Genomic DNA, 24,566 nt, shown 5'->3' with positions numbered 1-24,566 from the left:
TAACTAATTATTTTCAAGGACAATTATACTTCTAAATTTGACACATGTACTTAATTTACTGCTACACATACATGTAATTAACTTTCTTACATAGCTTCCCTACATGCCCGCAAAGGGAGTGGCGGTGGGAAAGAAAATTATTTAGATGTTGTCATGTCCGATTTCCAATCAACAGTGAAAATACCAACGAAACACACCCAAGCCCATGAAAGGCGATATACCCATTGGTCCGGTCAAGTAAACAAACACGCTGCCATAACAATTGACCTCTGACCCAGAGACCAAAACATGGGATCGATTAATATTTTCTCAGCCAGGTTAAATTGAGTTTAACTTGTTGCACATCGTTAAACTTTATTACCCTTGGACAGAGAACTTAAAAAGCACCAGGACGCAACATTTTGCTTGCATGTTGGTAATCAAACACGACAACCAATTTATTTCACTTTGATCAGACCTCACCCGTACTCTATGAACTCAGCCGTGTTATAAAAGATATTCTCAAAATTGAGTGATTGCCCCAACCCAAAACCCTAGCGGCACAATGGCCAGAGTCGCAAAGAGAATTTAAATTAGATCGAAATTTTGAGATGCCAGTGGGCACCGACTATCCACTTTATCGCAACGCCATGCCGCAATAAATTTTTCCATACGACAACACGTGATCAAAAACTTGCCGCAGGTGGCCATCACCCAGAGCTTAAATTCCAGGCGTTGGACCCAAAACCCCTGTTTGATCATTAACACACAAAATCATGGCTGGAACATTAACAATAAATAAAGGTACTATACAAGGGTGAATACAGGTCAACTGCTCCCAGACGACGTAGCCCAAGACTCAACAGGCGTGGGACCTGAAGTTACAATGGATAAGTTGTTAATTATTAATGTTACATTTTATAATATGTGCATATATATCATTATCAATAAATCAGAGATAAATCAAAACCCCACACAAGTTACTTGTATTTATAAGGAACTTATGTAACCTCCCCCTCCCACCCCTAAAACTTGTTAGTTCACCTTGTTGTCAAATTACATGTACATGTACATGTAAGTACTTAATAATCCTCCCTAGCGCACCTGGAGGATAAACTATCGACTGGGGTGAATTATTGAAGTGAACTAGGGCATTCAAAGTGTTTGCTTGAAAACAAGGAGCCCAAAATCTGATGGGTGTACACAATCATACATATAGATGGGTCTGCCATGCTCATTACGCCTAGAGGAAGTAAAATTCCCGGAATGCACTACAATATGAGCGTTTCCTCCCAATTCTTTCTTAATAACCCCATGTGCATACTTGTTGATGTTTCTCTGACATTTCTTTCCAGCCCCTTTACTATTTCTTCATGTAAGCCAACCTAACCAAAATATCCGACCAAATTATCCTGGTATTTGGTAGTACTTCTCTTAAACCTTGTAAGTTCTGTAGCACTCGCTCTCGTATTTGCCATGTTGGGGTAGACAATATATCATTGGTGCCGCGTGGACAATCAAAGTTGTAGGAATGGCCTTCTTTTCATTTGGAACAACACTTTACCAACTAGTCCTCGCATCTGGACCCAGGTTTGCCGAACCAATTAACCTGTCCACCGCCATGCAGTTGCGTATTCTTTTGACCGCCCGAAACACTATACTATCGCCTATGACCCACGTGACGCATAGAGCCTGCAGAGGACAAAACAGAACAAAACGGCAAGCAGCTATTCGTGTTTTCTGTGGGTACACCACTTGATTATTAACATCTATACCAAACTAAGAGAAAACAAAGAATTATTCAATCTGCCTCTGCTAGCGATGACCAACAGCCTAGCTGGTGATGACCAAAGGTGGCGTTGAATACTTTTTCTCCTCTGAACCTAAAGATTCCAAATATAAATTTTTACCAGTTAAACATGTATACATTTACAATGTACTTTGTATTACCAAACTCATACTCTTAGCCTGCCATCTCAGATGATGACCGTTTTTACACCTACTTTTCTGAAATTAACATAAATTTATTTGTTAATAATTGTCATAATGTCATTAAATACAATATATCATTGACATAAGTTTGTCACTCATCATTAATTATGTCCAAGTGGGCACTTGGAAAATCACAAGCGTTGGACCTGTAACAAATTCCTCAATCATATTAGTTAAAATTTATCATGCGCTGCGGCCTTATGTAGAGTTGAAATGCTGACGATTTCCATCGCCCCATTGTTTTGATCATACTCTCTGAAAACCCACTCATGGATGCTGCCGTGGCTGCCCCGATCCTAAAACTATGTGAACTAAAGGAGGAAGGGGATAGGCCTAATAACTTCACGCCCTCTTTCAACATGTGCGTGAACTGGAATGATGTCAAAGGTTTTCCACTGAAATGAGTGAACAATGGACCACTAGCTGCCATTTGATTTTACTTCCAAATATTCTAACATTGCTCTTACAGGACACAAATTTCTGTGTGATGAACTTTCAATTTTGAGCTGTATTGAAGCCCCCCTCTGATCAGTTTTTGACATTCTTATCTTGACAAACATATCTGACCCTCTGATTGCAACATCATCAGCTGCTATCATACGTGTTGTATCCCCATTCGTGCTTGCACATGTAAATTCCCCTACCCTTAAAAAAACCAAAATATGCTAATAAATAAGCAGCTTTGAACAATTTTATCTCATACTCCGATTTACATGTTGATGTCAGTTTCTCGATAATGTTTTTTAACATAGTCGGGCTAATTGGCAGTCTGCAATCTATCCTAGGATTGGACCTTCTACACCCCTCCTTCAATTTTTTAATGAGGAAAGAAGCTGTTGGATCAGACCACCCATTAATCTTGTGCACGAATGCAATGGCCAATATACATGAATTAATAGATGATGGGGCACACTTCTCCATTGATAAAAACGATATGTAAGATACTATTTGGTCCTGACTTACTGGCCACTCTGACCCTAACTGAAAACAATTTCTAAAATCTATAAATTTTTCTATATTCCTTTTATACACTATCCATGTTCCTGGAGCCAATGAAGCACGTAAGAGACGCTGAGATTCACTCACTAGAGCGTCCAAAGGAAGTCTGGCACCGGTGTGCCCATCACTCTGCCTGCGGGCGCTACTGTTCTGAAACGGCACATCTGAAACCGAGAGAGAGCGTCAGCAATATCATTAACCTTGCCCGGTATATGCCTTGCGCAAAAAGGCTAAATTGAGTTTTAGACACTGGAGTACGAAAAATCTGACCAGTTTCATAATCTGAGGACACTTTGATGACTGTTTGTTAATGATCTTGACTACTGGCATATTATCTGATCTTACAATAATCCTCTTCCCAATAAGCTGCTCTCCCCATAACACTACCGACACTAATATTGGGAAAAACTCAAGCCAGCTAGCTATAGAACGTTTTTTGATTTTTGCATTTGGCCACCTGCCCTGAAACCATTTGCCTCTAAAATATCCGCCAAACCCGATCTCCCTGCTTGCGTCTGTAAATAATTGTAAGTCACTTTCTATAAACCAAGCTTGTTCGGGGATAATCGTTGTTCCATTGAAATGTTCCAAAAGAGCAACCACATCTCTAAATCCCTCTTTGCACCAGCAGTTAACCTCAACTTGCACCATGGTTTTTTACTGCCACATGTGATGTCAATTAGACGCCGTAAAAAGGCTCTACCGGGTGCAACTGCCTTGCATACAAATGACAATCGAACCTATTACAGATTGCAACTCTCAAGAGAAATCTGTGTCATCTTTAGCGCATTCTGTACTTTTTTCTTAATGTCTGACAATTTACCTTCAGGTATCGAAACAATTTGCTTTATTGCATCAATCTCTAAGCCCAAATAAGTCAATTTTGAGGACGGACCTACTGATTTTTCCTTTGCTAAGGGGACGCCTAATTTTCCGCATACCTCTTCGAAAACACTTACGAGGCGTTGGCATGACGGCCTGCTTGCCACGTCATTCGAACCAGCCAATATGAAGTCATCTGCATAATGGCTGACCTTATCTGACCCCGATTCCTTTTTGACCACCCAGTCAATGAATGTGGAAAATGTTTCGAAAAAGGCCGGTGAACATGAGGCGCCCATAGGCAAAGCCTTGTCCACAAAAACTGGTTATTTAATTTCATCCCTAGCAACTGAAAATCTTCAGGATGCACAGGCAACAGCCGAAAAGCAGATTCAATATCAGCCTTAGCCATGAGGGCGCCTTCTTCCCGCATTTAACACCAACTGAACAGCCACATCAAAATTTGCATATTTTACTACACACACATCTGGGTCAATCCGTCATTTATTGATTTACCTTCCGGTACGCACAAATGGTGAATTAACCTTACTTTCCGGTTCAGATTTGGGCACCAAGCCGATTGGAGATACCATTAAATTAGAAATGGGCAAACTTGAAAAAGGACCTGCAAGACGCTTCAATCTAACTTCTTTCATTAACTTTTCCATAGCTTTTTCTGGTTCCAAGTCTACCGACTTTAAGTTAGGAGCATCTTTCAAGTACCTCTGCCCTTTAAAGCCTAATTTAAATCCAAATTGAAAACCCTCACCCAACACTGATGCTGCTTTTCTATCGGGATATAATTTCAAATATGGCATTAAAGCTTCAAGCTTAATTGGTGAAGGATATTTGCAACATAAGCATATATCATTGTGCGATTTGCTACAACCTTTCATACTTTGACTACTTTTTTGCTTTTTTGCAATTGAAAAGCCCATGACCGAACTCTTTGCAGCCAGAGCACCTGTGGCTGTAGACGATTCTGGTCGAGCACAAGCGAACTTGTTGAAGTCAAAGCACACTTTGTCTGTGGGCATTTTTTGTTTTCCTGACAATCCTCCTGACCAACCGACTCGAGATGGTCCTCTGAATCGAAATGACTGCCGAAACCCCCTCTTTGCTTCCCTCGAACTACGAAACCCTTATTCTCTAAACTCTGGCTCGTGAAGCTTGGTGATGTAACATATAATGCCCAAAGCTACCCATCAATAATAGCCCATGAGCGTGTAGGTTGCATTTGCTGTCGCATGCGAAAGTGTTGATCATACGATCGCCACCCAAAGCCGCCAAACCTGGATGCCGCAGTTCTAACCGTATCCATGTATTTTAGCATTTCCTGAACCCGTCTAGGGTGCGCTTCCAAAAACACTGCGCTGTATACCAAAAACACAGACGTCCACGAGTGTATACTTGTTATGACCTTCTTTACCTTATTGCTTTTCCAAATAATCTGCCCATTTTGGTTGACTGACAGTGCCATGCCCCGTTCATCCTCAGATTGCTTGCTGGGGTCACTTATTTTTTCCAAAAGCATCGCTAAATCTACATAATCCCCATTGACAATTTTTGTTTTAATATTCTGAGGTACAGATATGCCCAACGGGCTGCACACTGATACCAGAGGGGAAAAACCTAATTGATGTTGGCTAATATCATTCATAGTCACATATGGTGATAATACAGGAGTACAAGGAATATGGTCTACTGAACCTGTGAAGACACTCAGATATTATTTTGCCCGTGCATATTTGCACTTGGGGCAGCTTGACTTGACATGATACATGTAGTACTCGGAATATTCATGACCCCTGCACTACCGATTCCACCCGTATTGATTGAGCTTGCTCCACTTACATTTCTAATATGACCGGTCCCTGAACCCAATTCCATGACATTTGAATTCATTGTATTACGATTCCCAATAGAATTCATCTGAAGCATATTAGATGCATTATTGCTCGTTGCACCAACCCCAGTACCGCTACTCATTGTATTTATGACCTGATCATCCAATCTCCCATTCCCAATCATATTCAATGCATTACTATTCATGCTATTTGTGGTATTGTTTGACGACATACCCATTGAAACTGTACATGCACTATTTAAATTCATCCTGTTATTCATACTCATTGGTACTGTACATGTATTCATACTAACATCATTAATCATCACTGGCAATGGCAACGCATTATTTACATTTATCACACTACTATTATTTTCATATGTACCTTCTAACAGCCGATCGGCTACACCTCTTGGTCCAGGCATTCTCACCATTCTGTTATTCATTCCCTGGGCCTGGTTTTGGTACTGCCACTGCTGCGCATCTTGTTGTTGACCAACTACTACTGGCGGTTGACCCTCTACCACACGATGCACTGCTGGTTGTTGCACCTGTTGTACATCATCTACCTGTCCCTGTACATGTTCATGGAGTTGTACATGTTCATGGCCCATTGGTCTTGGTTGCTGTACCGCTGCTGGCTGTACATGCACTTGTTCATTATTTTGTTCTTGTTGTTCAAGTTCTGCAATGACTTCTGGCGGTGGGGCCCCTAGAGCAGCTGGAGCATTAGATGCACTTCCACGACCACCACGGCCCCTTCCCGCCTCTACCACGTCCCCGACCACGGTTCTGAACTTGGGAACTTGAAACAGAACCACCATTCTCCCCGTTGTTATTATCATTATTATCAGTCGACATCAGACGCCTGATGGCTTGCGCCTGTGATCTAGTTTGGCGATCTGCATTTCTGTCCATATTATTATCCGCCGCCCGATTTACTTGACGCAAATTAGAGCTTGGTCGCTATTCGATTTGTTAGAATTCACCCATGATTGATAATTTATCAGCTTCACCTTCAGTTCAATAATCTATACCGCAAAACTGTTCTGTCGTGTACGTGTACAACAATTGCAGTTCAAAATGAGTTGACTATTGATGGTTGGATACGGAAGCAGTTAAGCTTACCGAATATCACTCAATCACTGGCGGATCCAGATCGCAAGAAAATTATTTAGATGTTGTCATGTCCGATTTCCAATCAACAGTGAAAAATACCAACGAAACACACCCAAGCCCGCGAAAGGCGACGATACCCATTGGTCCGGTCAAGTAAACAAACACGCTGCCATAACAATTGACCTCTGACCCAGAGACCAAAACATGGGATCGATTAATATTTTCTCAGCCAGGTTAAATTGAGTTTAACTTGTTGCACATCGTTAAACTTTAGTTTTATATTGTTTTCAGCGATTGATAAATTGACGTAACTTCGCAAAGAAAATTAGCCATATCAACATGGGGTTTTCCGTTTCTGAAAGCTCTAAATGTCCTCTTCAGAAACAAATGTAAAACTCATTTTCGACCAGGGTCGACATGTGACTCATTCCCCTTGATCATGTCACATATGCATAATAATAGTATGAACAACACGTTCAGAAATCTTTCTGTAAACCAATTTATGTGCAAATACAAGGCATCACACCCTGTCATATATATGGCAATCCACCCATATACTTGCTATGTAAATCCTTTTGTAACTTGAGTACTTCATGATCCCTTTGAAATTGAAATGACCCAGAGGCAAACAACTATGGATCTAAAAGATCATTATTAAGTTTACCTGAGTTCAGAGTATTGGTGTTATTTTTAAACTTCCATTTGTTTTTATCACTATACTTGCTCAGTACCTATAAGCTTACTGATGTTGAAATCCCCAAAACCCTAGCATATTTAATTGCAATGTTATGAACATTTTTTTGTCCATTTTGTATGTTGTTGTTGTGTTGTTTTTTGGGTTTTTTTGCTCCTGTTTTCCTACGTCTCAATTTTATTATTCATGCCGACTTTGGTCAGATTGAATCAGATCTTGTCACATTCAGCTGCATGGAAACTGTGTCTTTTTCTTATGACAAAAAAAGCTGAGCAACACTATCTGATCCATTCAGGCTAAAAGAGGCGGTTTTGAAAACTGAGTCATCAACATCAACTTGCCCAGTTCCCAACAAACCATAGGCCTATATCGATCTGGTCCATGGGGGCCAAAGGAGGCATTTTTGAAAATTGAGTTACTGTAATTATTACATTCCACATACAATAGGCTATCATTTACTGAAAACACCAAAGGTCTAGCATACTGGGATCTAAGGTTATGAAGTTTTTTGATGTATATTTTCTTATGTGTTTTATTATTTTTAACTCCATATTATTACCTTTATCTCAGTTTCAAATTTGCCGCCTTTGGCCCCCATGGACCAGATCGTGTCACATATGAAATGTTCACATAAATAGCATACATCAACTGCTTAGAGCATAACAGGTTAATGCTAAGGTTAAACCAAGGTAAAAACACCTTTTGTGTTCCAAGCAGTAAACATGCACTTTTGCAAAATCATGAGCTTTTTTGTAATTGTGTTTTAATACTTTGTTGCTTGTCTGATTGGAACAGAATCACTTCACACAATTACACGCACAACTTTTTATTTGATTTTTTTCAGGATTTAGAAGAAGACTTCACAAGTCAGTTGGATGGAGATTATCATGACTTTGTTTCCGCATTACTCGCAAGGAGAGAGGAGGTTGATGCGATGGCATTAAATCATGCTCTAAAGGTATGATATACCGTATTTTGTCAAATAAACGCCCCCGGGGGCATTACATTTTCCCAAAGGGGGGGGGGCGTTTATTCAAGGTCAATTTTAGAACGATAATTCCCATTAAAATCATTAGGTAAACTTAAAACTCACGCTAAAATGACGAACTATGAACTAGAAACACTGACTTCTGGTTCACTTCCGGGTTTCCAATCCAGATTTGCGCCAATTATTGACGCTATTATCAACCATGTGGGCAACTTGGTAAGCATACTACACAAGATAGCATGGAAATATCAGCATTTTTTAAACATCTTGGTTGAAAAAAGTGGTGGGGCGTTTATTTGAGGGGGGCGACTATTTGACGAAATACGGTATTTTATCACAAAAATAGCAACTTTACTCACAACTTTATATACTTATTCTTTTACACAAAAAATAGATATTTTTATGGTTTTATATAGTGATATAGTGTTTGAAATCATGAATATTGCATCAAGATTGTGCATTAGTATGCACCTAGAAATTCTGTCCTGTGCATAGATATGATTTGTGCAATGAAAACCCACAAGTGTGTTTGTCTAATATACATGTCTGATGTATATATTGTCTATTCCATGTAAATTATCTGTTCACAGTAGGCAAAAGTCATAATAAATTGTATTAGTAATGTCATAATAACTGAAAATAGGTGTAATAAATTCTGTTAATTGTAAATGGGTATAATTGTAATTAATCATAATTAACAAAGTCTTAATTTAAGTGACATATGGGTCATTATTCTTTTGATTTTAATTCAATTTAGTTATATTGTAAGTGATCAGTGTATTGCAGCTTTTCACTATGTAAATGAACATGTCATTCAGTATTTACCAATGATAAAAAGTGCCCATGGGTAAATATCTAATTTTGTCTGCAACTTGTGGTTGCTAAAACATAAAGATTGCCATCCCAGCAGGGCTATGGCTGCTGACTTCCATAGTAAAGACTTGGAGTTCCAATATAGAAGAGCCCTCAAGATTCTAAATAGTATTGTGATCCTGGACCACAAGTTGGGGACAGAATCAGATTTTTGCATGCCACAAGATAGCATGAACAAAATAATCAATGCGTCTGAATGCAAACTCCCTCATATGTGTATTAGCATTCACTACTTCAAGCTCATCGTGAGATGTAATTCAGAATGAAATTGAAGTCACTTGTGTAAATGCACATTATGCAAGTCTCTTTGGATAACAGTTTGAAGTTTTTTTAGCTCTCAATATGAGCTAAGTTGATCCCAATTTAAGCTCAAGAATTGTAAAAAAGGTATGAATGATAATGAGAATTTTGAGATATTTCTTGTTTCCATAATTGCAGGGTAGTGGTTCACTAGCTGAGACATTCATTGAAATCTTGTGTACAAGAAATAACACAGTAAGTATAACTTTTAAATGTTTATTTTTTGAGTATTTTACTTAATGCCTGCATGGCTGCCATCCGAGGACTATATGTTGCCCTCAGAAGAAACCTACAGTGAAATATAAAAAGGTAGTGTACTAGTACATGTATACAAGTATCATACAGTCACACACAAACACCCCCCCCCCATCCCCACTCATTTTTTTCTATGTGTGTTGAACATGCACTGTATTTAACCAGATTTGTTTTGAATAGTTTTTAGGGTATTTTAGGTTAGGATTAGGGATAAGGTTAGGGCTAGGGTTAGCATAAGGGTTAGGATTAGGGATAGGTTAGGGTTAGGATCAGAGTTAGGATTACAGTTACGGTTAGGGTTAGAGCGATGTTTAGAGCTAGAATTTGGGCTTTGGTTATGGGTTAGGGTGAGGTTTAGGGTAAGGGTTTATAACTTATTCACACTTATGACCCTTCAGACTATTGATCTGTAACCAATTTGTTGATAACATACTGAGATTTACATTTCAACCATGGTGTCCTCGGATAGGCAGTGATACAAGGGTGGGTGTTTCGAACTTTTCGAACAAGGGTGGGTGTGTCGAACTTTTCGAACACAAATTTTTTAAATTTATATTGAGGTCTTTGGGTATTTTATTTCTTTTTGTGTGAATTTCTATCCAAGAATTTGAGATTTTGTAGCATTATTCAACTTCAACTTCTAAACTATATGAATGTCTAATTATCACTTGTTTTCATAGGCTCTTGGAGTCATAAAGGCTACTTATCATAGACTTTATGGAATTGAACTTGAGGAGGACATCAAGTCAGAGGTTAAAGGTCAACTCAGACATCTATTTCTTGCACTTATTAAAGTAAGTAATACAAAGTACTCTATTCATAACATATTGGTTTGGTTTTGTCTAGACTTATGCCAAACTCTAAAGGGCAGCATTTCAGGCGATTCCCATTTTACTCAAATACAAATTTACAAAATGCAGGCTCCGGACTGGTGTTGAAGGACATAAAATGGGGCTTTATTTAGTACCATTTTGGGTGCTAATTTGCAAACATTTCTCAGAAAGAAGTGATTGGAGCTCAAATTTTATAGCCAATTTTGATGTATTTGGAGAAAAATTGAGCAAAAAGTCTGACAACTTATGGAATTCCAATTGGGGTCGCAAGAACAAAAAAGAGATTTCAAAAGAGTGTCTTGAGGGTGCCACTTACCTGTTGTGCAAGGTATGCATGCAGATTCCTATCCCCTATTTTGAAAACTGACCCTAAATTTAACATAGAGAGACACAAAAACTGTACTAATGCTTTGATTTTAAAATGATTTCTGACCAAAATAAAGCTTCTTTCACAAAAAAAAAAAAGAGGAAATGTTCCAAAATGAAAATATAGTATAATTCAGTTTTGCTAAAACAGCAAACCCATCTTTCTGCTACCCAGTTTGTGCAATTTTCAATTCATCATTATACCTGAGAGCCTAAAAATGCAAGCATTGTCAGCCTTGCTGCATATCCCTTTACCCATGCCTTTTTCCACCAGGTACAAATCAACTCAAAATTACATGAAATGATATGTTTGTGATTATAATAAGCATAAACAATCAAACAATACACAGTCAAATGAATGAAATCATAATGGGTATATACCACTGAAGCAATACAATTTAGTCTTTAATTAGGGCTTCCTCTTATTGTATTGTGCAGGGTAGTCGCAATGAAAAGATGGCCGCCAAAAGTGATATAGTAGAGACTGATGCCAGTGAGTTGATGGATGATGATCCTGATAGATGGACAGTGAATGGAGGCAAGCTTGGAGAGTTACTATCAGCAGCAAGTTTTGATCATATCAGGGCTGTGCTTCAAGAATACGACAAGGTAAACTATACACCTATCCGACTTCGCCATTACTGCGGTGTCCCCGATGTAAAACTGCGGTGTCCCGAGGTCGGGGGTTCCATCCATTATTTATGGTGTGCTATACAGAATTGTACCCGGGAATTGTACACCACAGTGATATTCAATACACAATCATGAGTATTGAATTACGAATTAAATCTCCCGCTCTGGTACATCTGTGTTACCGTCAATAGAGGGCCAAATACAGTAAACGCTTCTCGGATTGGTGTATACTCAATAATATGGCTCTGAATTCTTTATGTCATTACTTTGACCCTTTACCCTACTGATAGTTTGTTTGTATTCACCTGAATGTGAGCATCATTGTGAATCTGGACCTACCCTCGATACTCAAGCCACATGCACCAAGCTTCACCATCGTACTATGGTGAAGCTTATACTTAACAAAATGACTTAGGGCTGTGCAATAATTATGAACCTGGGGGGGGGGGCAATAATTTTTTGGCAAGCCAAAATGTGGACAAGCAAGCAATTTTGAAAGGTTGGAAGGGGGTGGGGTGCACACATTTATGGGACACCTTTTAAATAACACGACACTTTAAAAAGGCTTAGGAAAACAGTACAAAATTTCCTGCTCCCTTCACTCACATCAAATGTCTAGACCATTTAAATTTAAATTTTTTGGCAGGCTGAGAAGGGGTGAAGCAATTTTTGGCACACTTTTTTTTAAGCTTGACCTCCTATCTGTCCTATCCTTGGGCCTCAATGAAGAACAGATGATTAATTGTGTTTTCAACTGATTGAGTGTCCCAGGTTAAAGAAGAAATAAAACAAACAAACAAAAGCAATGAAGATGAAAAAGGGTTTATACTTGAGGAGGTGGCTTCAAGGTGCTGAATGACCATTCTGTGTATATGTATGCAACATGTAAGACCTATTCTAAAAATATGTGTTCCATTTTGGATAAGTTTTCCAGTTCTTTATCCTCCTATCTTGCAAATGACAAATCTCTTTTAATCACATTTACTTGATTTACACAGGTTACAGACTGGGAATTAGTACAAGAGCTAAAACGAACCTTGTCAGGGGACTACAAGGATGCAATGCTAGCAATGGGTAAGTTTGAATTGGCTCTCAGATTATCGTCAGCCTGCTACGCTGATTGCCTAAGTCATGTTTTATAATTTTGAGAACAAAGAACAAAATGTAGTTCAAGCATGCATCATTAATGTAATCACCCTAATTATTTTGGATTATTCTCTTTCATTTGTATCATTATCATTAATCTTGTGCAAAGATCGGTGAATAAATATGTTTATATGCATGCTTGAACCATATTTTATGTAATCACCCTAATTATTTTGGATTATTCTCTTTCGTTTGTATCATTATCATTTGTTCTTGTGCAAAGATCGGTGAATAAATATGTTTATATGCATGCTTGAACCATATATTGTATTTTGTTCTCAAAATTACAAAAAATGACTTGGGCAATTAGCGTAGCAGGCTGACGTTATACAATTCAAAATTCATTGTCCTAAATTAACATGCAAAATTTATTGCAATTTTTTTTCTATAAAAAATGATATTATAAAATATGAAGAATTTCATATGTTTGATAATTTTCAGTAATGTATTTGATTGAAAAAAAACCATAGCTTCTAATTTGTATTTCACATTATATGTCTATTGAAAGAATTCAAATTATCATCATGTTGGATAGTTTTCAGTAATGTATTTGGTTGAAAAAACGGCTTCTAAGTTGTATTGCATGTAATGTGTGTATCAACTAAATAGATACCAACATCATTGTCATTGAACTCAAAAAACAAACATGGGAGACAACAACATTTTGTGGTGGTCATGTTCTATACCCACCGAGAGATCATTTGGTTTATTTATAACGAATATCCTCTATGGGATTTCTTAAGTATCTCATACCAAAGAAAACTGCCTCTACACCAGACAATACCATAATCTGCGCATATTTAAAGGCCCATTATTTCTTTATGACGTTATTATCATTCATATATAGAATATTTGATTCTTACATAATGTATCACATACATAATCCGCACTACTTGGCACCATATTTCCCACTCCATGGAAAGTACCCAACCTGACGCAACATGAACATAATCTGCGCTAATTGGCACCAATATCCTATGGAGTAAAAGCCTAAAAGCCGTGACAAACATAATCAGCGCTGTAATTGAGCCCAAAAAGATCCCAAAACGCAGACAAAACAATCACGCGATTTTAATTTCAATTTACAAATTGAAAGGCCATCCCATTTGGAATTCTTATCGTGTGTATTTTATAACACCCAATTCCATACTTACACACATGTATTAAAGGTTACATGTAGTTACTATTGAAAATATATTCGATTTCAAATAATGACCATGTCATTTGCCATGATTTGTCATAAATGCATATAATTAATGCATAATATCATTGAAAGCCGAAAAATAACTGCACGTATGCGTCTTCTTTTATAGACATGAAAAGTTTTGCTTCAATCATTTCATGTATTTATTTACCACAATGACTAGGAAACTGTTGACATACATGTACCAGGCTTATGTCTTTAACTTCAACAACCATTTTTGACTTGTTTTGTTTTTTGATTATGCCGTAAACATGGTAGACAGTGGTAAAGTGCTTTTTCTTTAACTTTGGCTACTTTTTGATTTTATGATAAAGTGCCTACTTGACGCCGACAGAAACATTCTTTTTGTGGAATTATTTAGCTTACATATTTTCAGACTTTAGAATTTGCTATGAATTCAAAGTCATATCAAACTTATTTTGAACTTGACTTATTACTTTATTTCTATACAGCTGGTTCTCATTTCCCTTTTTTCTCCAGTGTTTTGCGCTGGGAGACATCTTAGTTTAACAAGACCACTCTATGCAGTGTTTAAGGCTCAAGTATATACAATTGAAAGCTTTTAACTTGAACTTGAATACAAAATTATAATCACTTGCTGACTTGCGAGTTATTATCTTATCTGTGTCCCCACTTGTTATGATAAACATGTTTTATTAAACATAAGCCATTTAATTGATTTCAATTAAGCCTGCAAAGGCTTGATAATATTTACTTCAATTCTTATGTTATGCCTGAATTGAGTTACCTCATATTGTGAACATTTGACATTTATTGTGATATTTCTGTATATACAATTGAAAGCTTTTAGACTTAAACTTGAATTCACAATTATAATCACTTGCTGACTTAAGTAGTTATTATCTTATCCGTGTCCCCACTTGTTATGATAAACCTATTTTATTAATCATGTTAAGCCATTAAATGAACTTCAATTAAGCCTGCAAGGCTTGATTATATTTACTTCAATTCTTATAATGTTATGCATGAATTCGAGGTGAACATTTGACATTTATTATGATATTCCTGTTTCAAATGATTACCTTGAAAACGCTTTAACGCTCTGATAAAACATTTAATGCTCGTGTTAATTTAAACCGCATAATTTAGCATTAAACATGTTTTCAAAGTTACGTAAAACTTAAAACCAATTGATTATTCTTACTTAACTTTCCGCTAAAACATGTAAACTTATACATGACTCACTGTTACTTTACTTTCACTTAACATATACATTTATTGGGCGTGGAGGGTGGGTTTTTCAGTAGACGTTGATCTCTCGATGATAAAACATGATGTGAGTCAAAACCCATTTGCATTTGACCAGCTACATTATGCCAAGTGATTGGTTGTATCATAGCAACAACAAAGACCTTTAACAAAACCATTATGCTTGCATTATCCATGCACCTGTTTTAACATGGGTGAACGCATATCTGAAATCACTGATGTGCATAACTCCAAGTGGGTGAACGGCCTAACCCATATTATACACAAGGGTAAAAAACCCATTTATACGCCTGGCCAAAAAATTTTCTCCCCATTGACAATCTGGTTTTAATTCGACTTCGCTTATTTAAAAACCATTGTCATTGAACTCAAAAAACAAACATGGGAGACAACAACATTTTGTGGTGGTCATGTTCTATACCCACCGAGAGATCATTTGGTTTATTTATAACGAATATCCTCTATGGGATTTCTTAAGTATCTCATACCAAAGAAAACTGCCTCTACACCAGACAATACCATAATCTCATGCGCATATTTAAAGGCCCATTATTTCTTTATGACGTTATTATCATTCATATATAGAATATTTGATTCTTACATAATGTATCACATACATAATCCGCACTACTTGGCACCATATTTCCCACTCCATGGAAAGTACCCAACCTGACGCAACATGAACATAATCTGCACTAATTGGCACCAATATCCTATGGAGTAAAAGCCTAAAAGCCGTGACAAACATAATCAGCGCTGTAATTGAGCCCAAAAGATCCCAAAACGCAGACAAAACAATCACGCTGCATTTTAATTTCAATTTACAAATTGAAAGGCCATCCCATTTGGAATTCTTATCGTGTGTATTTTATAACACCCAATTCCATACTTACACACATGTATTAAAGGTTACATGTAGTTACTATTGAAAATATATTCGATTTCAAATAATGACCATGTCATTTGCCATGATTTGTCATAAATGCATATAATTAATGCATAATATCATTGAAAGCCAAAAAATAACTGCCAAACAAGTTCCTTCATTTCAAAAGGAACTTGTTTGGCAGTTATTTTTCGGCTTTCAATGATTCAATGCTCCTGGATGCAACATGGAACATGTAGCATGAAGTTAGCTGGCGCTACTCGGCTTTATAGGATAAAGAATTATTTCACTTGTGGAGCTTGAGTTGATGATTGTGATTTTAGAGTGGCACACGATCGGCCAACATAATTGCCCAAATTACTTTTGGGTTAAGCGATTAGCACCTGGAGAACTGATTTTAAGCATTGAAGTGGCTAAATGCTTTACCGTATATTTTATTTCTTACATCCTAACGGTTTTCAAATAAATGTTGAATAAAATGAACACATATTTTGAATCATACATATCAAACACAAATTCCCATATCAACCATTTGGATTTCATACTGTCACTGATACCGAATAGATGCAATTGGAACGTAGAAAAACCTAATCAAAACCTTCGTGGGATAAAAGCAGGAAAACCTTCCAATTGCAGCGTGTATCGCTTCAATATTTACAAAGGATTTTCATACAGGATCTATATACAATTTTTCTTTTATGAACTTGTTTTATCATTTCGCCTTTGCCAACTGTGAGGTTCGTAGCAAGAGTGTTATATCAATTATGTTACCTACTTGCTTTATTATGCATTTCAGGAATTAAATTTCAATTTGTGTCCCCAAGGAAACCAAATTAAATGTATCTTAGACTGCTTAATCCTGTACTGTATACTTGTAGTTCATTGTCCTTTTTGGTCATTGTTTAACTCTAGTGATGATCATGCCGCTTCCAAATAAAGTTTGCTTGACTTTGTTTTGTGACTACAAACTACTTGCATTGGTTTTTGTTTTCATCTGAGCTTACATCAAATGCCAATTCCATGTTGTCACACCCCTGTCAAATATGTTGATGATGCGGTGATGCGACTATTAATATTGTAATCGACTGTGCATCGATTTTAACGGTTTTCTCTGGTTTACCACCTCGTTCACCTAAACACGTAATCCTTCCTGCACATGTGAGAAACGTTCGCACATCCGGTCCTTGCGATTTGGTAGTTCACGGCACCTAGCTTGCAATTGGTGGTGAGCTTTTGCCGAAATTGCCTTCATCCTTTCATAGCAAGTGTGTAGAAGAATTTAAATATCACAGATACACATAGGTCATGTGGTTCTTGAATTATGTTGTAACTAACGCTGAAACAACAACACTTTTGTAAGACGTGTAGACGCCGGTACCAAGTCCTTAACAACAATACAATAATCCAACACGCTTTTTAAGCTGACGCTTTCACGGTATATGATTTGTAACTTTGCAAAACATCAACGCTTTTATTTTTCCATGATATATTGATTTAAATAACGAATCTATATATATCCAGGTGTTCATACATGTCCACACGTTTCTGCGTGAATTTGTTTTAATATCCATGAGCTCAGGAATTTCCCCTTGTGAAGTACCGCCAATTGTCGCTTGTTGTAGACTGAACTTTATACCATGCATGATGTCCGCTACACATTTTGCCATGTCCCACACGATATTGTTCATGTTCGTAATGTTCGCAAGTGGCCTATGCTAATTCCACAACTTCAACACTATGAATTTCTGAAATGAAACAAAATACACAGCAAGAGACAACTGATGCTATACACTGTATGTCTTATACTACTGTTTTATGATATGCAGATATGATTTGTCTGTTGGTGTCTGTTCTGCCATGTTTCTTTTATAGACGTCTGTAAATTGTAACTATAGGCCTACTCCTTTGTTTTTATTTTTAAAACGCCTATTTGTTATAAAATTGTTTGACATTGTAGCTCATTGTATGCATGTGAATTCGAAAACGTGACCTTTGCCCTTTCAACTTAGGCTTGTTTTGTTCTCTTACTACATTAGTTGTTTAACTATAATGAAAGTGGTGGCTAACATCACAACGCACTATGCAATTAGTGGCTTCCTCATATAACTGCTCCCCTACTTTCTCATCTACTTTGTATAATCATGTATTCCTTGCCCGTTGCCTACATACATATACCTCTTAACCATATTTGATGTGTCCGCATACTTTATAATACCACCTATCAACATGAATGCCTATATACATAATAGTTCGGCTTTTTAGTGTAGGCCTATACTCAAAAATATATTTCTTGCCTGTACTGAATATGCCATGTGGTCTGCCTATGTTCCGCACTATTAGCCAGTACTTAAGGTATTTGCTAGCTTTTGCTAACCCTGTAATAAGCATAAGGGTTCTAAGATTTTACATTTGCACAAGTCTGTTTGTTTTTTTCCATTCTTTTTAACTAGGCCTCTCGTTCTTGCACTCCAAACGTCCTAACCATCGATGGCGTATAACTGGTATTAAATTGACAACCACCGAAGAATTTCTTTAAATACATGCCAACTACAATATTTTGATATGCTTATGTTCCATATTATCAGCCAGGGTATTTGCTACACACTGTAATGAGCATTTAAGGGTTCTCAAATTTTACAATTGTACCAGACAATTTGTTTTTATCATTCTTTTAACCAAGCCTCTCGCTTTACCCGATACTTGCACTACAAACGTCCTAAACCATCGGTGGAGTTGTGCGAATGCCCGAATTCAATAATATAACTCGTATTAATTGACAACCACCCAAAAGAATCTCTTTAAGGTTATTAATTATTTTAAACTGTTGTGATTTGGTAGTTCACAGCATCTTATGAATGGTAGTGAGCTTTAGCAAAAATTGCGTTGCTCAAATCATAGCGAGCGTGTAGAAGAACAAAAATATCACAGATATACTTTTATAGGTGCTGCGGCTCTTGAGTTATGTTGTAAAGAGGGCTGAAACAACTACACTTTTGTAAAACGTACATAACTCATTAAACAACAATAAATTAAGCAAGTTTGCAAAGTATACGATTTGTAGAATGAACTTTTGCAAAACATCAAGGTGTTAATTCTCAATAATATATTGATCTAGATAATGAGAATCGATTTTTAGGTTGCTTCGACCAACAATACCTCGTCTACCCTTAAACGCATGTAATTTATAATTTTTTGATATTAGGCCTAAGGCCTAATATACTCAATTCCATTTATTTTGTATTTATTTTTCTTCTTGCACTATATTACCTGTATGTATTCTTTGATATAGTTATATTAAATTGTATAATGCAGATCCACTAATCGGTCATTTCTACCTTGTTACTAATTTATGTTTTTTGAAGGACTATTGATATATTTTACTGCATATCTATATTATATCTATCATTACCCTTACAAAATGTGTTTCATTTTAATCTACTAGATGCTATTACTGTATCTGGTTTGCATATTAATTTTATATTTATACAGTAATACTACTGTATACTAATAATTATACTTCATTTCCTTATTTGTGACCTAAGTGACCATCCCTATTTGTTTACCTCCAGAAAATAAGATTTTTTGTTTTTTCTTGTTGGCCTTCTTTACTTCCCGTTTTTATATTTTACTGCATATCTATATTATATCTATCATTACCCTTACAATTGGGGTTTCATTTTGCTATTACTGTATCTGCTTATTATTTTTTATATTTATATTAGGCCTATTACTTATTTGTGACTTAAGTGACCGTCCCTATTTGTCAGATTGTTTTCCCTTCATTTACTTGATAAGATCCAGACTCTGCCATTATATAGAGCTGGTCTATCTCTCTTGATAAACAATAGTTTTTCTTTCTCCTTATTCTGTTTTTCATTAGTAATAGAACCATGAATTTAGTGTAACCTCCTTGACCCTACCATTTGTTGCTTAATTAATATTGTTCCCCACTAGTTATCCTTGTACTTATTGCCTACCATAATTACTAGCCTACTACTATTAGATCCTGTAATATTCATGTTTAGGCCTATGATTTTTGAAGAAACCATGTCAAACTGAAGCGCCATTAATAGCTATTAATTCAACTTGTGGGATATTGGTTTTACGTGACTCTATCAACTCGCATTAACTCGAAACTGAATCTGACCGTGCATTTGTATAATAATTTGGATCCCACAGTACTTGAAAGGTACCATGCGCCTTACCTTACCATGAATGTGCTCATGTGTATTAAGCATGTTTGAACTTAATCTATTTAACTGCATTGTTCATAATTATTCGATCACTGAAATGCCCACGCTGGCACTATTTAATGTTTTAAACCACACCTTATCTTATGCCTTACGCACTCATTTCTTGGCACTGCTTATAGCGGGGCTTATAGATGTTATATGTGTAGGCCTATGCATGTAGGCTTACATTTAATAAAATTTCCAAGAGATAAGGGATATGTATAGTTGCGTAATCTTTTCGCTACATGTATTAAATTAATTAATCGCTGTCCTTCATATTGATCCTCGTTAGTGCTATTTCTGTTATTTATTATTATCATTATTATTCATCGTATAATTAACAGATTAATCATAACTTGCCTATTCAAGTACATTGTCCCTTCCATACCGCCGAAAGACAAAGATTCCACCATGATGACCACCAGATCTACACAATCACGATCTATGTTACAATCACACCCTGATTGTTTTACTGTTGCCATTTTGTTTATCCTGTTGGTAGATTGCTATACATTGCCATAGAGCGAATGCAAGCATTAACATGTCACTGTTTTATATTGACATGCAGCTATTTAACCATAGATGCTTTAACCTTTTTTCAGTAGACGTTGATCTCTCGATGATAAAACATGATGTGAGTCAAAAACCCATTTGCATTTGACCAGCTACATTATGCCAAGTGATTGGTTGTATCATAGCAACAACAAAGACCTTTAACAAAACCATTATGCTTGCATTATCCATGCACCTGTTTTAACATGGGTGAACGCATATCTGAAATCACTGATGTGCATAACTCCAAGTGGGTGAACGGCCTAACCCATATTATACACAAGGGTAAAAAACCCATTTATACGCCTGGCCAAATATTTTCTCCCCATTGACAATCTGGTTTTAATTCGACTTCGCTTATTTAAAAACCATTGCCAACAATGACAAAAAGTTTATACTTTAAAAGTGACAACACATTCTTTTATATTTTGTAATAGCTAACATGACATTAAAAGCACATGGTAAATATTAAGTATTTTGTGCAATATTCTATTAATAGGAAATCGTATTAAATAAATCCAACTAAAAATGTTTGGTAGTACCTCGAACTCTTGGGTATAAGCCCACCCCCAGATGTGCAATTTCACTCCCAAAAGCGGATGGGCTTAGTATCAAGACAAGGATTATTTTATAACTTTCAGAATAAAGCTGTCTAATCCCTCAAAAAGTCTTGGCAATAGACTAATTGTGTGTACATGCGTACATCACAGACCCTGGAAAATGTTCTTTCTAGGATCTGTACTTATATGAAGAAAGAACCAAATAATTGTAATTGTAACACCAAATGGCAAAGTCTTTAACCCCTACCATAGGTAAATATAACAAATGATTTTGTGTGTCTTTTTTTTCTAGTTAAATGTCTAAACAACTGTGCCTCATTCCTGGCTGACCAGATCCATCAGGTCCTCACTGGTGAAGCTGACGAATCAGCGCTTATTAGGATCATGATTACAAGATCAGAGGTAGGCAGGCATGCTTTCATCTGGTTAATTCATTATTACAATTTCAGGCTGTGGGCACATTTAGCAGTGTCCTCATTCATCATCTCACCCATCATATAGGGTGCTAACCCCTGACTGGCCTAATCCATCTTGGTGCTGTTTGGATACCTGGTCCCCCAACTCAACACAAAAGTTGACAACCATGAGAGTTACCAAATCTTTCAAAGGCCCCCTTTGCAATGATTTTTCATCAAATTTACTCCCAATTTACTCCCAACTCAAAATTTGGCCAAAACAACCCCTTTTTTGTGGTTTTCAATGACTAGAATTTCAAACACCCATTTTCAATGATTAGAATTTCAAACACCCCTTAACAATAACACTATAAATATTGACATAAAATTTCTGGATTTTCTCAAGTACCCCTTTTATTCAAATTTCACGAACAGTGCAAATTAAATACCTATTTTTTGTTGATTTCACTGTTAAATTTCACGGACAGTGCAAATTAAATACCCCCTATTTTGTCAATTTTGCGGTCCTTGCTACTGGTAAGAAAAGTACCCCTTTTCCGCGCAATTTGGTAACTCTCATGGTTGTCAACTTTTGTGTTGAGTTGGGGGCCGGGTTTGGATATTAACAGTTGAAGTAACATTGATGTGTGCTATGGTTGAATGCATGGGAGGATGTGACATTTAATGTACAGTAGCACTTTGAGGTAGTGTTCAATCAATCAATCAATCAATCAATTTTATTTTATCCATTCATCAAGCAACAAGCAACAATATTCATCAAGCTACAATAAACAATGAATTACCCTAAGACCGAGAAACTGAAGAAGCACAAAGACGCAAAAATTGCAATCTCGTTGGCAATCAAACAAGACAACCATTTATTGACTTTTGTTTTCAGACCAACACCAAGTCCCTATGATCTCAGCCGTAAAAGCCATGTATATGAAGGTCAGGAAAATTGAGATGTCAGTGACCAGCGACTGACTCCTGTTTATAGCAGTGGCCGCTACCGCAATAATTTTTTCCATAAAACCCCACGTGATCATAATTGCGCGAGGGTGTGCCCCCACCCTGGCATAAATTCTCGGTGTTGGACCTAGAAAAAAATGGCTAACCAACACGTGATCCACACTTGCCCTAGGGCGTGCCCCCACCCTAAGACTGAATTCGAGTGTTTTGACCCTGAACCCTGGGATCCTTAAAGCAAAATATAATGGCTGGAATTTCAACAATCAATAGGGTACTGGTGTATACAAGTCAAATGCTCCCAGGCGTGTGTCCTAAGACTCAACAGGTGGTCACCTGAAGTTACAAAGGATAAAATATGTTATTACACGACATGAGTATTATTATAATTCAAGAAAAGAGAATTCAAATCCCATTCTTTTTTGCTTGTGCGACTTTTTGCCTTTTCTAAAAGAAAACCTGCACAATACGCTGGTGTTAAATGACACCTGTACAACAGCTCCGACGATGATGAACAACTGCAATTAATAAATACATAATTTAAATATGCAGAATATATTTGCTGATATGTGATCTTGCTCTTCCCATGCTATACAAGAAAGGGAACAATTGTAGCATCAATCTACTAATTGGAACTATTGCTTAATCAAACAATATATATATGCATCTTTTGACGATGTAGGCACTCTCTTATACTCTTGCTAGAACGGAAGTTTTAAATAAATAATTTTGATGATCAACAAAAGCTCTCCTTTTCCTACATTCTATTTTCACGTATATACAATTAACATACTTTTATTATTTATAATTTTCCTTTAACCCTTCTTGCTGCCAGTTGAGTGCTTTGCCTTTTCAGGCACTATCTTGCAGAACTTACTGTACCTAAAATAAATAAATTTAGCTATTGTTAATTGACATAATTTTTATACTATACATGCTTACGATTTATCATGCAATTCTGCCCAATTGCCCCCAATGGGAGCGGTGGGTGGGAAAATTTTTTAGATGTTGTCTTGTATGATTTCAAACCAACAATGATTTGATCACCAGGATCATGTCCCAAACCCGCGACATGCGACGACTCTCATTGGTTCCCGGGTCAATCACCACAACGCTGGCATGACAACATGACCTCTGACCCGGTTTATGGAATCGCCACTTTCACGGCAAGGGCAAATTGAGTTTAACTTGTTGCACATCGTTAAACTTTATTACCCTAAGACCGAGAAACTGAAGAAGCACAAAGACGCAAAATTGCAATCTCGCTGGCAATCAAACAAGACAACCATTTATTGACTTTTGTTTTCAGACCAACACCAAGTCCCTATGATCTCAGCCGTAAAAGCCATGTATATGAAGGTCAGGAAAATTGAGATGTCAGTGACCAGCGACTGACTCCTGTTTATAGCAGTGGCCGCTACCGCAATAATTTTTTCCATAAAACCCCACGTGATCATAATTGCGCGAGGGTGTGCCCCCACCCTGGCATAAATTCTCGGTGTTGGACCTAGAAAAAATCATGGCTAACCAACACGTGATCCACACTTGCCCTAGGGCGTGCCCCCACCCTAAGACTGAATTCGAGTGTTTTGACCCTGAACCCTGGGATCCTTAAAGCAAAATATAATGGCTGGAATTTCAACAAGCGATAGGGTACTGGTGTATACAAGTCAAATGCTCCCAGGCGTGTGTCCTA

At 37.0% G+C, this 24,566-nt stretch overlaps 1 protein-coding gene across 1 annotated transcript in view; it reads left to right on the top strand.

Annotated features, from left to right (window-relative positions):
- The window catches only part of LOC140151695 (uncharacterized), a 57,800-nt gene that overhangs the window by 25,264 nt on the left and 7,970 nt on the right, over positions 1-24,566 (top strand). Inside the window, exons 10-15 of the mRNA XM_072174031.1 lie at positions 8,296-8,409; positions 9,751-9,807; positions 10,548-10,661; positions 11,505-11,675; positions 12,698-12,773; positions 21,802-21,911. Of these exons, the coding sequence (XP_072030132.1) occupies positions 8,296-8,409; positions 9,751-9,807; positions 10,548-10,661; positions 11,505-11,675; positions 12,698-12,773; positions 21,802-21,911 (642 nt within the window). The remainder of the gene's footprint in view (positions 1-8,295; positions 8,410-9,750; positions 9,808-10,547; positions 10,662-11,504; positions 11,676-12,697; positions 12,774-21,801; positions 21,912-24,566) is intronic.

Source organism: Amphiura filiformis, chromosome 5 (assembly GCF_039555335.1).
Source record: "Amphiura filiformis chromosome 5, Afil_fr2py, whole genome shotgun sequence".
Lineage (NCBI taxonomy): Eukaryota > Metazoa > Echinodermata > Ophiuroidea > Amphilepidida > Amphiuridae > Amphiura > Amphiura filiformis.
This window is presented reverse-complemented; position numbering and strand designations above follow the sequence as displayed.